At 38.2% G+C, this 17,143-nt stretch overlaps 1 protein-coding gene across 1 annotated transcript in view; it reads left to right on the top strand.

Moving 5' to 3' along the window:
• Positions 1-17,143, top strand: part of LOC126367169 (uncharacterized) — a 41,187-nt gene that overhangs the window by 11,465 nt on the left and 12,579 nt on the right. The window contains exons 2-3 of the mRNA XM_050010583.1: positions 6,136-6,365; positions 15,054-15,262. Coding sequence (XP_049866540.1) covers positions 6,323-6,365; positions 15,054-15,262 — 252 coding nt within the window. The 5' untranslated portion in view covers positions 6,136-6,322. The remainder of the gene's footprint in view (positions 1-6,135; positions 6,366-15,053; positions 15,263-17,143) is intronic.

The following is a 17,143-nucleotide window of genomic DNA, read 5'->3' as shown; positions in this document are numbered from 1 at the left end:
TTTCCTCTTTTTAAATATATTGTCAATATTGTTAATGAATAATTTTAACATTGACCAAACATTTGAATATTTATGCGTATCCAAGATACAAAACTGTGTTGGAATGGTGTAATAAAGTATCTGTGGAGGTTGGTGGCGGGCAAGTATTGACGACGGTGAAGACAGGACATGGTCATAATTCACAAAGGGTTTACACAGACACATATTGAACCGAACAATTGTAACAGCTGCAAGAACATTGTTAGTGTCTACCAAGCCCGTATTTTGTACACGCAATATAGCTGCTAAAGCCGACTTTCAGGCGCTTTAGGCTTTCCTTACACATACAATACAATCCAAAAACTTTTTATAGCTGATTTCTAGTAGTGGTCGCCTGGAAGAAATTTCTTTAGAGCGATAATTCCGCCCATTTGTCCTGTAGCTATATGTTGAATATTTTATTTCACATACAGGCGGACGGTCTTTTCTGAGAAACAAGAGTAGTATGTACTACTCTTGTTATGTATTATTTCGATAATAGTAATAATAAATTGACACAGTTTTGACACAATTGAGATAGTTTCCTTAGTAACAATTTTGCTAATAGTTTAGTCATCTTCTCTCTTCTATCGTGTGGGTTATGAGGTGGATGACCAACATCATCAACCCTGGTGTCAGGGTTATTATTGAGCCGCCAAAGGCCCCTGACATGGCTCATGTACTTACTTACATCAGTAAATATTAACCGGGACCAACGGCTTCACGCGCCTTCCGAAACACGGATCATCTTACTTTCGGACAATCAGATGATCAGCCTGTAACGTCCTAACCAAACCATCGAACCCGGGACTACCGGATCGTAAACGCAACGCTCAACCACTGGACCACAAAGGCCGTTGCTTTTAGATTAGTCATGATTTACATTTTAAAAGGGTCCAATAAATCGTCATAATATAAGCTCACAACTGTATCCCCATCGGGGTAGTCAGAGGTACCTACATCCATCACAAGAAGAACTAAGTACTTACACCTTACCGAGTTTTTTGATAGACCACGTGATAGGTGGTGAGCCAACTGTGTTAACATAACATAACAAATACTTTATTGCACAAACAGGAAAAAACAAAAGAGAAATAGAATGAGTACAATAGGCGGCCTTATTGCTAAGTAGCAATCTCTTCCAGGCAACCTTTAAGTATAGGAGATATTGAATATTACGTAATATAGCGGGATAGTGCAGCACGGGAATACTTGTACGTATAAAAATAAATACACTTTCGACTACATAAACTACATAATAATAATACACACATAATTATAATTGTTATAATAAATAAATATCAGTAATAAATAAATAACAATTAATATATGTTAGTGATAATTGCACTTATTATAAATTAATAACTCATTGGTCCGCAAGTCCGGTATCGGGGATTCGATACCCCCCAAACGCCTAAGCAATCTAGGAACGCCTAAGAGCGCATCTTAGGCGTTCCTAGATTGGAGACTTGTCGCCATGGCCGAATGCGGCTGGAAGGATATATTATATCGAGGATTCGAACCGGCGGCAATTTGTTATTATTATTATTTAGGTCTGCTATCAAAAAACGACAAGAAGAAGAACTTAAAATACTATTTAAAAAAATCAAACAACATTTTCTACTTAAATGTGTTCATGCGGTAAAACAATGTTTTGAACAGCGCAAACTTCCACTAATCTAAGTGAGTTTAAACTTTAGCTTCTAGGCTCCTTAAATACTGTAGTATTATCGCAATGTGAATAATGAAACAGCCGAGATTTATTTAGTAGTGTGCTTATCTTTAAAAGACATTAAAGATTTTTACAAGATCCCTTAAAAGTACAATGGAATTTTTAAAATAAAATGAATTGGAGATATCCTTAGAAAAGGTTTAATACGATCTACTCTGAACCGGCGTGCGTGTATGAAGCGATTGATGAATGTGGAGGAAGCAAGAGAAGTGTGTCAGGATCGAAGCAAATGGAATTCTACAGTCTCTGCTTACCCCGGTGGGAAATAGGCGTATGTATGTTTGTAAAATGAATTGTCGTCATGTTTACCTTATACGAATTAATTGGCGTATGACAGACAAAATAAAAAAGCCAGTCAAATGGTCAAGCCAAACAAGCCGTTCGAAGGTTCCGTACATGTTATTTACTACGTATATCCATAAATTCGTATTCGGTTGTACATTATTGTTTATTATTTACTGCCGTAATTTAACAAAGATGATCTAAGAGAGGCTTTGACTGTGTCGTTGGAAAACTCTTGTGTCCATACATCGACTTAGGTAGTGATTAGTTTACCAACTGCAAATAAGTTTTGTAAATTTTTAATGGAGCAACATATTTACGATTTTTAGCTTTTTCCTTTACTTGTGCTGTGAGTAGGGAATACAATCCCGACTCAAGATCGCAAATTCGAGATCCCGCGGGATTGGATTTCCAATTTTTGATATTGATATTTGATTGATATTTATTGATATTGATATTTAATTTTTGATATTGATATACTTAGATATTTATAACGATTGATATTTATCAATCCTGATATCGGGATTGCATTGCCTAGCTGTGAGATCTTCCTTTTTGCAAAATTTAATAATTCTGGATGGGAAGTACTCCATAGGTTTTAATTCCCTTACGAATTGTTAGAAAATAAGGTTAAAAATGGCTGTAAAATTAGATTGCGTCCATTTTAACGCTCGAATTTTTTACTGTTTCAAGGGATCGCAGACATAATTGAATACAAACGGTATTGAATGTTAATTACAACTTGATACCTACTACCGACCTAGATGCAGAAAGTTTACACGTACATAATATGTTAGTTGGTTTAAGCCTGTCCACTACTATTTTAGTGGTAAGTAGGTATATTTTAACGACGCGTTGAACTTTTAAGTATGGATGTCACGCAATGCGCGTTTTATTCAATAGTCCAATCCAATCCAAATAAATCCAAACGTGTTAAACTCAAGTCACGCATTTTTAAATTTGTATTGCAAACTTAATATAGTTGGACATGTCTCGCAAACTACACGAATGTTTAAACTATTCCAATTTTATACAGACAAAATATTTTTATAATATTTTTTGATTGAGAGCTCCGTTTTAAAACAGCCCATATTATATGGTAAATTGCCGTGTAGCTTATATTTTTTGAGACAATTAATTGTACGAGAGTGAAACAGAATATCGTATCGAATGTGACTTGTGTTAACAGAACTTCGCAATAGACGTGGATTCGATTTATATCCGGAATAAGATTATTTGAAATAAATCGAGGTTTTGTTGAAGAAAATCTCATCAGAATGAGATTTCAATCTACCATATACAACATTGTGTTAATGGTGCTTTCAGAGTAGTCATACATGTATGACTTTAGAGTTTTATTTCAAAAAGGGAATGTGAAGCTGGCTGTTGTGTGCTTTATTTCGTGGAACGGTTTTAGAAATATCCGTTAGCAATTTGTTTAACAAGTTGTACCACTGTGCCTGCAAGTCATTGTACATTAGCGTTATTTGTTCCCGACCAACCCCATGGTTAGTATAAAGCAAGGCCTCCACGTCTCCCGCAGTTTATGTACAAACACGTACCATAAAGTGTAATTTTATTGTTGTACGTGAACACACTATTGAATGCGCTCGATAGGAAAAGTTTAGAACATGTACGTGTTAGCTGTTACCGCGAAACGGCGGGCTTCTCCTCTCAATGTATTAACTCCTTTACACAACTTTCAAAAGCCGTAACCCCGAGTTGGGATTCAGTACATTTACAGCCCGATCGAAGACCAACCGAAGCGGGTAGAGGTATGCTCTAGTCGCGTGGAAACTTACTACCCGTACTTTATTTCCTAACATTCTAAACTTACAAAAAAAAACTCAAAATAGTTGGGTTACCTTAAAAAAAAACTGTACTGTTGGGTAATTTCTAAATCCAAGCGAAACCCACAAAGATTTTTATTGAACTTCCTTTGTTGTGAAATAAACAATACGTACCCACAACAGAAATATTTAGCGGAATACGAACAAAGCTCACAAACGTCCTTTTGAATCAAAACACCAACATATTTGAACAATTTGGAACTAATAACTGAAATCCGTTGTTTATCAGTTCCAGTTGACAATGCTGCAGAAATGTCTCGTAGAGCCAACTCACATAAAGTAGCGGTGGCGGCGAGGCCGGGCCACGGCAATTAGTTAGACAGCTTGCCAAACAGGGCCCAGGCGATATTTGCCACCTCGCAATCCTGGCTTACGTGCCCGCCCATAACTCCCACAAATTTCATCAACATTAAATCTACTTCTCACAGCCTTATTAGTTACATTGTTATTGGTTATAAGCAGTGATCAGATATTCGATCGCTTATTTACCTATAAAGTCCGCTGGTTGACTAATACGGATAGCAATAAATAATCCCGCGAAACGAATCGGAGTTGACAAGAAGAAAAGTATTTAATTTGTTTTATGAAAACCTATATATTATTTTAAACCATCGTAATACTTGATTCGATCTTGAGATTTTTGTTAAAATACAGTATTATGAGAAGGCGCCTCCATACTTTCATAGCATTTCGTGTGATTTTATGAAGTTAAGGTAAATAAGCGCCGGAATATCCAAGCACTGGATATAAGAGTAGTTACTAGACCTTTTCGATTCTAATAGTCTATCAAACAGAACTTTTATTATACTACCTTCTTATATACATATAAGAACGTAGATGTAATTAGAAGAAGCACATAAAATTTCGAATGACATTCGTTTTATAGAAACGAAACCCAGTGAATTCCCATTCTCTGTTTAGCACAAAAATTGTTAAAGTAATAAAAAAGGCAAAAGTGGAAAGCCGTCCATTACTGAAAAACCACATGTCAAATCTAAAACAAACGTCAAACGTGTAGCGGAAGCTTAAGCGTGTTTCAATTCGCGTTTTAAACTGGAACACTGAAATAGCGAATAAAAAAGTTGCGAACCGAATAGATTAGCTAGGTTGGAGGGGCGCAGGCGGCCGACCATTTATTGAAAGTCGGGGGCCAGCGCGTGAAGCCATTAGTCCTCGCCCGCCTGAAAAAGTGTCGCTTTCGCTGAAACATTGCGCCAGGGCGAGCTATTCAATTGGCGAATGTATTTTATTCGGGCCCAATCGATCTCTAGACAACAAAACGCACGCCGTGAATGGAGTGTCTCGCGAGGCGATAAATCACCGGCGTCTTCGATACGTTTAATGAAAAGATCTTCTGTTCTCGCCCTGTTTTATTACTATTGAAGGAAGCGTTTGTTCGATTCTACAAACATTGCTATATATAAACCGCCAGCAGTGCTCGCGGGCCGTTCCGAAGTAAATAGGTATCTTGTGTCCGAATCTCCGCTGCACAAAGTTCCGTCCATTCCGGCTGTTCGATTTATAGTCCAGGCTAGATCGAGCCCAAGTTTTATCAATATAAACGATAGCTTTTAGATAATTGAACAGGGCCGAGGATTCAAGAAATTTTAGACTGAATGAAAAACTTTGTGAAAGCTAATATTTTATCCAACTTCATACGTGACTCCGTCTAGAATTTTTCACAAATCGTCTGTACCTACATACAGGACTGTACGCCGACGTAACTATTAGGTCATCGTAATATTTTTTTCTATGGCACGTTTAATGTTCCGCAAATCTTTGAAATACTTATTATTACGTACCGTTTTATAGTAATAGACATAAGATGTAAGATTATTGTATAGTAATAATGATTACTATTGTATTACCTCTTACACGTGCCGCCGCCTTGCTTTACTACGCGCAAGGCCCACTGGTTGCGAATAGATAATTCGTACTTAAGGTAGGCAAAACGGCACCACAATAGGCTCACTCAACCTCACAATACGAGGCTCTCTCTTGCTCGAAGATATTGTTCACCGTTGCCTCAGACTAGGAAACCCTCGATAGAAGGTCATAGCAGGACCTTACACAGTTCAGAGCTTAGGAACAGCCACAACTTTACTATACACAAAGTAGTTAAATAGTCGTTTTTATTCAGAACCAGCAAACCCCATAGCTTATTTATGTGCGGTCTACAGTTCCGTACAAATAGAACCTAATTACTTGCCAATGTCTTCAACGTCCATTTTAATGCAATTATCTTTGTTCCAGATACCCATGGTCACTTGAAGCGAGAGAAGATGCATAGTCACGATCCGCGCGTTCACTAGATAACTCAATTCCGTTATGACAGGGAGAAATCCAATATTTGGCGGGTCGGTTTAAAAATGAAGTGGGATGTAAGACGGCTCCCGAAACGTGGCGGATTGGTAACGTGACGGGGACGACGCGCGATAACATGCCGCCACGACTGCTTACCGTGCTGTTGTGGTTTGGTGGATGTAAGTAGCATTTATCATAAAAAGAATAATTAAAGTATTATTGTTTGATTGAATAATGCATCGACCCACTTCGGATCGATTCTATCTAACATAAACATCTCAGACAATGCCCTGAGTTCCGTGTTGTTTTATATTTTGTACCGGGTGACAGCCTACAGCATTTCCCATCTGTCCGAACAAGTATTAAATGTCATAAGGCAAATACATATTCTTCTCTCGTAAGGCTTGTGTGATTACGAATTACCAACTTCATCAACCCTGGTTTCAAGGTTACTATTGAGCCGCCAAAGGCCCCTGACATGACTCAAATAACGACTACTTACATCAGTAATTCAGTAATACACATTAAAGGTGGTATTAATGGTATTAATAAACTAATCTCAGCTTCGAGACTGCCCTCAAGAACATGTCAATGTGACAGTTCTTACATAAAAACAGGGACTTGAGCATCATCTTGAGGGCAGTCTCAACGGAGATTACTTTATTAATACCACCCTAAGTCACGTCATGAAATACCTAGTACAATAGCATTTAATCTAGGAGGGAGGGTATAAAAATGAAAGTGAATTATCGGTTGCTCCCGAGCCTCAATTGTAAGTAAGTACATTACATAAATAACAAAATAAATAGTTTAGACATGCTTTTAAATCTTCTTCTATAATTTGACACCAATTAGATAAGTTGGTTTGCGACTGAGCTGGCAAAAAATACGCCAAACAAATACCTTTACTACTTATATTTAATTCTAAATGTTTAACACAGTCTTCGAGTAGGTGTTAATTGGGCCTTGTAACTAAATTACAGGATGGTTCAGTTGAGCTTTTGAACGCATTGAAAGTGAGAAATGATTAGAATGCGTGGATGGAGCCTCGCTTTATATTTATTTCAATTAGTCACTTAATTCTACCGAAACATTTGAATACTACTTTTACTATCATCCACCTATACTATAAATCATTATAATGTATCAAATGGAAGTGCTTAGCATGGTAGGCAGGTCTCACCCCTTTGCATGCGCGTAAGAGTTGCAGATCACGATTTTTATGAATGATGCATTTGAAGACGTAATGGTTCTGAAAAGTAATGCTCCTATAAAATGATTGATGATAAGCCGAGTAGGGATTTGTGAATTCACAAATGTATGTTTACTACAGTTGGTAAATGTGCCGTGAGCACTGTTAATACATCAAAGGCCAAGAAATATCGGTATTATATCGGTAAGTAAATTTTTGGGAATAATATTCGGCCTTGTCAAGTCGGAAGAGGGGTGAATCGCTATGGATCATTTTGCGTCTAGACTTAGAAACTTTCTCGTAAGTATATTTAATGCCAGCTCAATATAGCGGACGTCAGTAGGCAAACTATATTTCTCTATTTCGGTCAAAAGTTTGCACCTCCAAGTTCCGACCTCACCGCACGTAAACACTTCTTTACGGTGACGTACGTTTTGGGGCTTATTGTTGCACCTTTCAGTACTTTCCGAAAATAATAGTTTAAAATCGTATTAAATAGATTTTAAGAGCATTTAATAAATAAATAATTTACCCAATTTTAATTTTCAAATCAACATAACGATATCTACCTTTAAGAAATAAAATATTTATTATTCTTTACCGTTTCGCAATTTGGGTCGAGACGAAATATTATAACGATCAGATCTTCTATCCATTTAATCCTGTAAAGTATTTTTATTTTAAAAAGCCTCTATCGTCAGGTCTTCTCGTAAGGCGGAATAAAATGTACAGAAGTGATGAATTATTAAAATCACTCCAGATACAATTGAGTTTCCGAATCCAATCCCTTAAGTAAAGCTGATTATCGGAATTCCTCTGAGAACTCGGCAGTTCTCGAAAAATTGTGTAAAGTGCCAATCTCTCTTCGGCAGGAGATCTAAAATTATTGGTTCGGAACACGCAGGACCATTCATTTATTATACATGACGTTCGCGGCTGCGGCCGACGCGTGCGCCGCCCTGTCGGGCCCCTTCGTCAATGTGAATCCTTCGCTAAAGTTTTAGTGAATTATTTGCCTTCTTGACATTTATGGCCAACTAAGAGAAATGTATTTGGAAATTAAGTAACCAGATTACGGCAGCGGTTTTGTTGATGACACGGGAAGCTCAGGCCCATAAACCTATTTTTGGGAGAAATTTATAGCTCAAAGGGTTGCCATTTGAATGAATTGAATGTCCAACTTCGTAATGTTTTATTCGTAGTTCTTATTACGTGAACGTATTCAAAGTCCTTGTTTACTTTTCTTTAGTGACTACAATAAAGAATCTGTATTATTACCTATATTCAAAACATTTTTAATAAACGAAACATTTCAAAACAAATTGAAATACTCAAAAACAATTTTTCATAATCTTAAATTATTCTCAGGTTACATTGTGCGTTGTCAGAATAAATAAATAAATCTTCTAGGTATTATTAAACACCTAAATTATCTAGCGATACGACATGTATTTGAGAATGATATAAAATTATTGTTATACTTACCTATAACCTACCTACATAATTAGGTTACCTAGGCATTCTGGGAACAAAATTCAGGCAAACACTAATGCAAACTAGCGTGTAACTTCAATAGTACAAAATTGCCCCATTTATTTGCATTAGGCTAAAACTTTCCGGAAACATACAACCGAAACATACATTTATTCTTATTTAAACATAGACCGGATGTGAAATGAATTCGTGTAATACGAATGAAATTCGCGGGGATGAAATATTATGATGTGGTTGAACCGTAAATTGAATTTGGTTACATTGTAATGAGTTTGTGTCGACGGGAATTGTGTATTGGCTTGATCTTGAATTCGATCACGTACAACTCACTTGATTTATGTATTCCGAGCTTAGAGTAACTGAAGGACTAAGATTTGATTACTTGGAGCCGAGTGCCAGCGACCTGGTAAAGGACTGACCGCAAAGTTACCTCCAAAATGTACGTGTCGGAGGTGTGCTTGGCAAACACATTCCTATTTATAAGTGTCGTATTTAAAGTGGTCACGGCGGCGGCGGGCCGGAAGCGGCGCCGCTTCATGGTGACCGCTCCGCCTTTGCGTTCACATTTGCGGTTCTCTTTTGAAATCCGCGCAATTTGAATACTTTTTCCATAATATTTTCCCCATAAGCTACTTCCATAACTGCATAATATAACATCGCAATAATAAACGGAAAAGACATGATACACCTTGATCCCTTTTTTAGTTATTATGGACGGTAATTTATGTTTATTTTTTGCGACATTTCATAAGAACCTTATTATATGAGTAATTGGAAATATGTAATAAAAAATCCCAACAAAAACATTTTCATGTAAAATGTTGGCGAGATCGCTATGTCAAAAAGTTATCAGATCTCATGTAGCTTCTAACTCTACACGTCCTAACTATACAAAATCTAACTTTACAAACTCTACATGTTAATTAAAATATGGGCCTTGTTCGTTTCGTTACTACAAGAACTGGCAATAAACAGTACAAAAATTTGTTGCTCATCATGACAGCATGAAATAGTTTTTCACGATACGCTCATATGATGGTAGCGAAACCACCAAGTTACATATTTTACCTAACATGCAGAGTTTACAAATTCTAAAAAATTAGGCCGCGTGCGGGGATACGCGGGGGTCACGCGGTGTGGTGCGCGGAGCGTTAAGCGTTTTATCCGTTCAGTTTCCATTCGGCGCGTCATGCAGCGCGTCAAGCGGCACGTCAAGCGGCGCCTCAACCGCTGCTCAGTAACATAGCGGTTCGTAGCGCGTCACCCGTCGCGACCCCTGCTGCATCGCTCGTCGCGTCACCTATGACACGTCTCGGACACGTCGCCCGCCATATCGCCAGTCATAAGTGATGATACTACAAATCTAAAAAAAAATCAACTGTGCTGTCTTCCTGCACTAACCGATGACATCAAGACCATCAAGACCGAAATTATGGATCTCAAAACATCGTGTGAATTTGCTCATGCTAGCATCGAGGAACAAGCAGCCAAAATTCAGGATTTGGGAGAGAGAGTCTCAGAAATCCAGGTGCTACGCGAGACCCTCGATACAGTCACCGAGGAGCTTGCTGCGATTAGGGCCGATGCGGCTGATAGAGAGCAACGCAATAGAATGAATAATGTTGAGATCAAAGGCATCCCGGTGAAGAAGTCAGAGAATCTGTTTATAATCTTCGAAGCTGTTTGTGAGGCGATTGGGTACAGCGTACCCAAATCGCAAATAAATTATATATCCAGAGTACCAACAAAAGACCCTAAACAAAAATCTATTATTGTCGCCATTAATAATCGCTACGTAAAGGACGACCTCATGGCAGTGGCTAGAGCCAAAGACAAAAAGGAGCTGAAGTTAGCTGATGTACCAGCTCTGAAGATGGATTGCCAGGATCGTATATATATAAATGATCATTTGACCCCGCACCGCAAAATTTTATTTAACAAAGTCAAGATAGCAGCTAAGGAGAAAAACTACCAATTCATCTGGGTTAAGCACTGCAAGATCCATGTTAGAAAAAACGATACTGCACCGGTGTTCATTATAGCTAGCGAGAGTGATTTAAACAAAATAAAGTAGTCTGCAGCCCGTTTGTTGATTTTCATAACATGTTTCCGTTTTCGTTAATTATTTACTGTCAAAATAATGTTACTTCGAAACACTTACTTATTTTGTTATTGATTTTGCTAAATCTGATTTGTTCGCATAAATGTTGTACAACCACTGGCATACCGGCCACACGCATCGTTCTCTTTTGTTATCGCACCTTGTCACTTCATAACCAGTTTACGAATCATACACTTGCAGCTAATCTATCTATCCTTTTTTTGCTAATTACGCTTAGCCTATATTGCCTGTTCGCTCGCGCTCATTTACTTATTTTGCTATGTCATATTGTATTCATACTTAATATGAATGATTTTATTGATTATTATCTCTTTGATAAAAGAGGCTTAAAATGCTTAGGGCGTTGTGTTTTGCTTTTATTAGGGTTTTGTCTTATATTTGTAACATAATGTATCCTCTCAACGATTTAACTATATTTTACCAAAACACTAGGGGTCTGAGAACTAAAACTTCAGTTTTTTATCGCAATGTTTGCCTATGTAATTATGATATCTTACTATTAACTGAGACCTGGTTATTGGACAGTATTGGAGATAGTGAGTTATTTAATGACCGTTACGTAGTACTGCGGAGAGATCGTGACTACGCAATGACACAGCAGAAATTTGGTGGAGGTGTTTTGATTGCGGTGCGTAAAGAATTAAGTGTTACATTTCAGCCATCATTTCAATCGAGTGCTGAAGATGCGTGGGTCAGCCTAAAGGTCAGAGGTTATGGTAAGATTCCCGTAACAGTTCATATTTGCGTTTTATACTTATGTGATCAGAAACTAGGTAATTCATTTTCATTACAGTTATCCAATTTTTTCGACAATCTTGATAAATTAATTAGTTTAAACCCGGAGGATAGTTTTCTTATAGTAGGGGATTTTAACCTTTCTAAAATAGCGTGGTCTATGAATGACAATGCATATTGTGATCCAATTTTTTTAAGAGTGTCACCGTTCCCAGACGAAAGACTTTTAGTGGATATGCTGAATTTTCTTAACCTAGGGCAATATAATTGTATAAAGAATGAGCATAATAGGATTTTGGACCTAGTGTTGGCCAGCGATAGTTTTGTAAAGGTAACTAATTGTGCTGATAACGTACTTGTTCCTGTTGATAAAAACCATGGAGCACTTTTACTTACCTTGGATTTTCAATCTTTTATCCCGCTTGAAAAAGTGTGTGCACCAATATTTTTGTATGACCTTGGTAACTATGACGCAATTAACGAAGATCTATCGAAAATCGAATGGGAGAGGTTATTTTTGGGACTGCCACTGGATGACGCGGTTGCGGAATTCTATAAAATTTGTGCAGATTTACGTGATAAATACATACCCCAAAAAACACCTCGCTGTGATAACTTCCCGAAGTGGTATACCAAGGCCTTGATAAAAGCCATTAGAGAAAAGTTCAAGTATTTTCGTAAATACAAAAAATACGGTAACCTAGCCGATCAGCTTTCTTTTCTTGCGCAGAGGGACAGAGTTCGCACTCTTGAGGCTAATTGCTATAAAAATTATATTAGGCTTGTTGAGGATTCTATAATTTGTAACCCGAAGTATTTTTGGACGTATATGAACTCTAAGTTGAAGTCACGGCATGGTGTACCGAAATGTGTTACATATAACGATCTTACTTACAGCGACGGGGACGAGATATCCACTGCTTTTTCTGATTATTTTCAATCTAACTTCTTAAATGACCCTGCTACTCTCACGAGCTATCGCTTTAATTCGCTTGAAGCTGATTCACTTGTACAGAGCGCTGCTTCAGATATAGCTTCTGTTTCTGTAGACGCCGAGACTGTTACTAAACTTCTATTAAGCCTGGATCCGAAAAAGTCCGCTGGACCTGACAAATTACCTGCTCGATTTCTAATAAGTTGTGCGAAGCTTTTATCTGTGCCTCTGTCTATTTTATTCAAGTGGTCTCTTGATAATGGCGTTGTGCCTTTATTGTGGAAACGAGCTCTTGTAACTCCTGTCCACAAAAAAGGTGTAAAGACTGACGTTGCGAATTATCGCCCTATTTCCAAGCTGTGCATTGTGTCTAAAGTCCTTGAGAAAATCGTCTATAATCAGGTATACCCCGCTGTAAAGCAGTCTGTAAGTCACTCTCAACACGGGTTTTTAAAAGGGCGCTCTACAGTGTCTAATCTGATTCTGTTGAATGACGCTGTTACAGAAGCCATGGACGATGGAGCGCAGGTTGATGTCATTTATACAGATTATAGTAAGGCGTTCGATAGAATACACCATGATTTATTACTTCAAAAGCTTTCTATGATTGGTATTAGAGGTAATCTTTTGAGATGGTTTTCGTCCTACATTGACAATCGCTCACAGGCCGTTGCCGTTAATAATTATATTTCCGGGTGGCTGTCAATACCTAGTGGGGTTCCTCAGGGATCGCTTTTGGGCCCCCTATTATTCATTATTTTTGTGAATGACATCAATCTCTGTCTTAAGTCCTCTCAACTCCTGTGTTTTGCAGATGACATGAAGTTATATGCACGAATAACTTGCTATGCTGATGCCGAAGCCTTGCAGCGTGACTTGGGTCGCTTGGAGGAATATTGTCAGGCTAACCTACTGGATCTGAACGCGTCAAAGTGCAGCGTTGTATCCTACCATCGTAAACGCTCTTCGATTACTTACCCTTACATGCTGAAAGGCGAGTGTCTGCAACGTGACTCTGTAATTCGTGATCTGGGTGTCTACCATGACTCGAAATTACTATTCGATAAGCACATAGAAATAATTACTGCTAAGGCTTATAAATCTCTAGGATTTATCCTACGCACCTCCAAGGACTTTGTAAAAGCTAAGACATTAAAAGTTTTGTACTGTAGCTATGTGCGCAGTAATCTGGAGTTTGCTTCGCAAGTATGGAACCCTAGGTATTCTAAGTACATTGATATGATTGAAAGCATCCAGCGCAAATTCGTGCGGCATTTGTGCTTTAAAATTAAGCAAATATACAGTTCTAGGAACTACCTTGGCATCTGTAAAAAGCACCACTTGCTTCCTTTGGTCGAGAGAAGGAAAGTAGCTGATCTCACTTATCTCTTGAAAATTGCATCGGGTGTTGTTGATTCTCCTGGCCTGCTGTCCAAAATATGTATAAGACCTCCGAAAAAGACTTTGCGTCATAACGCCTTAATACATCTCCCTCCGGCTTCCACCTATTACCGGCAAAATTCATTTATGTGGCGAGCGAGTAACAGCTTTAATACTCTTAGTCAAACACTTGACTTGGATTTATTTAATACTGGTTGTGAAGTGGCGAAAAGATTAATAAACCGACAATTCTTTGTCTCATAAGTAATGTTGTGCAACTTTATTTGTAAAATTAGTTTGTTTTTTTTTTGTTTTTTTGTTTTTTTTTTATTATTATTATTATTTTTTTATTATTGTTATTATTTTTTTTTTTTTTTTTTAATTTTTTAGGTTGTTCTAGTGATTAGGCTTCCACTGTAAGCGATGCGTGTGTATTTCTTTTTTCTTGGTTTTATATATATATTTTTTTTTTGTCTCACCTATTACTTCTATGCTATCAACTATTTGTGGGGATCTATAATTGGCTTTGTGTTACTAATTTAAGGATTAGACTGTAAGTGAATGCTGTTGATCTCCCTAATAATAAATAAATAAATAAATAAATAAATAAACAAACGTTTGTTTTCCCGACAGCTCGCGGCAGCCACGCCGCTTGACGCATCCTTAGTGTTTGTACAGTCAGGGCGTGTAGAGTTAGAAGCTTGGCTGTACATGAGACCTGATAACTTTTTGACATTGCGATCGATATGATCTCGTATTAGCAACATTTCAAATGAAGTTTTTTGCATATCAATAATAACATACATACATACATAAACTCACGCCCGTAATCCCAAATGGGGTGGGCAGAGCCACAAGTAATCAAAGACAACTTGCAGCCACTGTTGATACGAAGTCCTAAGATGGATATGATGAACCTTATGGTGATAAGGGATCAGCCTATCGCCCATAACATTAGTCCATCATGTGTGTGTCATCAATAATAAAATCTAAAGTATTTTGGTTGTCAGGTGTGCTAGGCCTGCGGGAGATTCAGCTGAGCGTACCCGAGGCAGTGGGCGTGGGTCTAACAGCCACGCTGGGCTGCCGCTGGGCGCTCGACACCGGCGAGACCCTCTACACCGTCAAGTGGTACCACGGCGCCCAGGAGTTCTTCCGCTTCGTGCCCAAGGAGCTGCCTAATACGCGCGTCTTCAGCCAGACCGGCATCAGTGTTGATGTAAGTTATTTAAATTTATTATTTTATATTTATTTATATTTACAATAACAACATTACAAATTCAGTCCGTTAAAGTCTTTGGTACCCCTTTCGATATTGTATATCCACTGCAAAGGTACCTATTTGTAACATTCACGCTTTGCCACACTGAATTAAAAATCAAGCACAAAGAACCACCCAGAGCATGAACCATGTCCTCTTTCCCTGAAGAGACTGGCCGACCTCGGCAATTATTAAATTCATTTTTCAAAAGAAATTAATTATTAAATCACCGTTAAGGAAAAAATAAGTCTACCTTGGAATCCATGGTTTTGGATACACGAGTCTTACTTAATGAAAATAAGCAGGAAACATACCAACAATAATATTAAAACATTTATCAAATTATTACAATAGGTAGAATTCAGGCATTTTTGAGTACTTTTTCAAGTGTCTTCTTACTCTTATAAGTAGACTTAACGAAATATTTAACATCAAGGAAAAATAACACTAAAAGCATAACAAAGACAAGTGGAACCTCCCTCATAAGAAAACTTTTACCTTAGTCATCTCGTTGTCGGACGAAAATGGGAGAATAAAAAGAAATAGAGATTCTTAGGCAAATGGCTCACTTACCGCGCAGCGATAAACAACGTCATAACTGTGATTATATACGGGTCAATGGCTCTGCGACATCTTGCTGGTAGTTCGTTAAACTGCCTTCCGAGTGCGCTGCAAAAAATCACTTAAGAATCTCGTCGGCGGGCACGTTAAACCTTTAGCTGTTGGCACGCCGCCACGCCCGGCTATAACATTGTGCCAAAATAATACATTAAAAACCCTTTCGCAATGTAACGACTACTCGGAGTTTGCATCGGCGCGGGTGTAAGTCAAAACGATCTCGAATGTGACGCAGCCCGGTCCTTGAAAATCGGGTCAGGCGTCTCTGGAGCGAGAGACGGGCATGATTTAGTTCGGCGGTTTCTCAAAGTGGACCGACTTTTCGTAAGATGGATCGAAGCTTTTAGCTCAATTTGAGTAGCTACCAGCTGCGTACGGTGGAGTGCACACGGCTCCCGACTCCTTGTAATGGGATTACAGACTGGCTAGCTTATAAATTACGCATGAGCGCGTCCCGCGACTGCTACCTGGGATCAATGATGGATTGATTTGAGGAAACCGTTTCTATTCGGGAAAAAGTCGCCCACGTGCGTACGAACTCTCGGTTGTAGACTTCCTATGCGAACATATCAGGCCTTGTTTCATAAACTTTACCGAAAATGCTTGGAAAGTTCATATCTGCTTACCCACTTGATATTTTGCTATAATAAAGTTATTTTCGCAAGGCGAATGGAAATTGTAGCTGAGGATTACTGGAGCAAAAGTCAATTTTCTAAAATGCTTCGTGCTGTATCATCATTACTTGATTGAATCTCGAAAACATTTTCTATAAAATAACACTGGCACAATTTCATAGCTCGACGTTTGCGCGCTATAAAGATGTTGTACAGCTTTGAACTGACATCAGTAATATTAAATAAAATTTTGTACTTACAATAAAACGTAGCAGTTAAAGGGAAAATACTATATACTTACCTAACGCAGACAAAAGACAGTTTATGTAGAGTAGGTATCCCTGTATTGCAGTAAGCAATTCTCAGAAAGCATTTTAAAAAGAGACAATCTTATCTAAGTTAATGTTATGGTCGGGATCTGTACACAAATACAGAACCCGACCACCACAAAGCTAAACACATGAAATCGAATACCCAAGGTAAACCCCACTTCGAACTAAGCCGCTCTAGCATAGATAATCCAGGTGTTTGTGCACACCCTAAGACCTGAGTGGAATGACGTCATACACCTACTACGTACTTGTATCTCTATACTACTTACGCTTTG

This window comes from Pectinophora gossypiella, chromosome 5 (assembly GCF_024362695.1).
Source record: "Pectinophora gossypiella chromosome 5, ilPecGoss1.1, whole genome shotgun sequence".
Lineage (NCBI taxonomy): Eukaryota > Metazoa > Arthropoda > Insecta > Lepidoptera > Gelechiidae > Pectinophora > Pectinophora gossypiella.
Note: the sequence above shows the minus strand (reverse complement) of the source record. Positions and strands in the feature narration are given on the sequence as shown.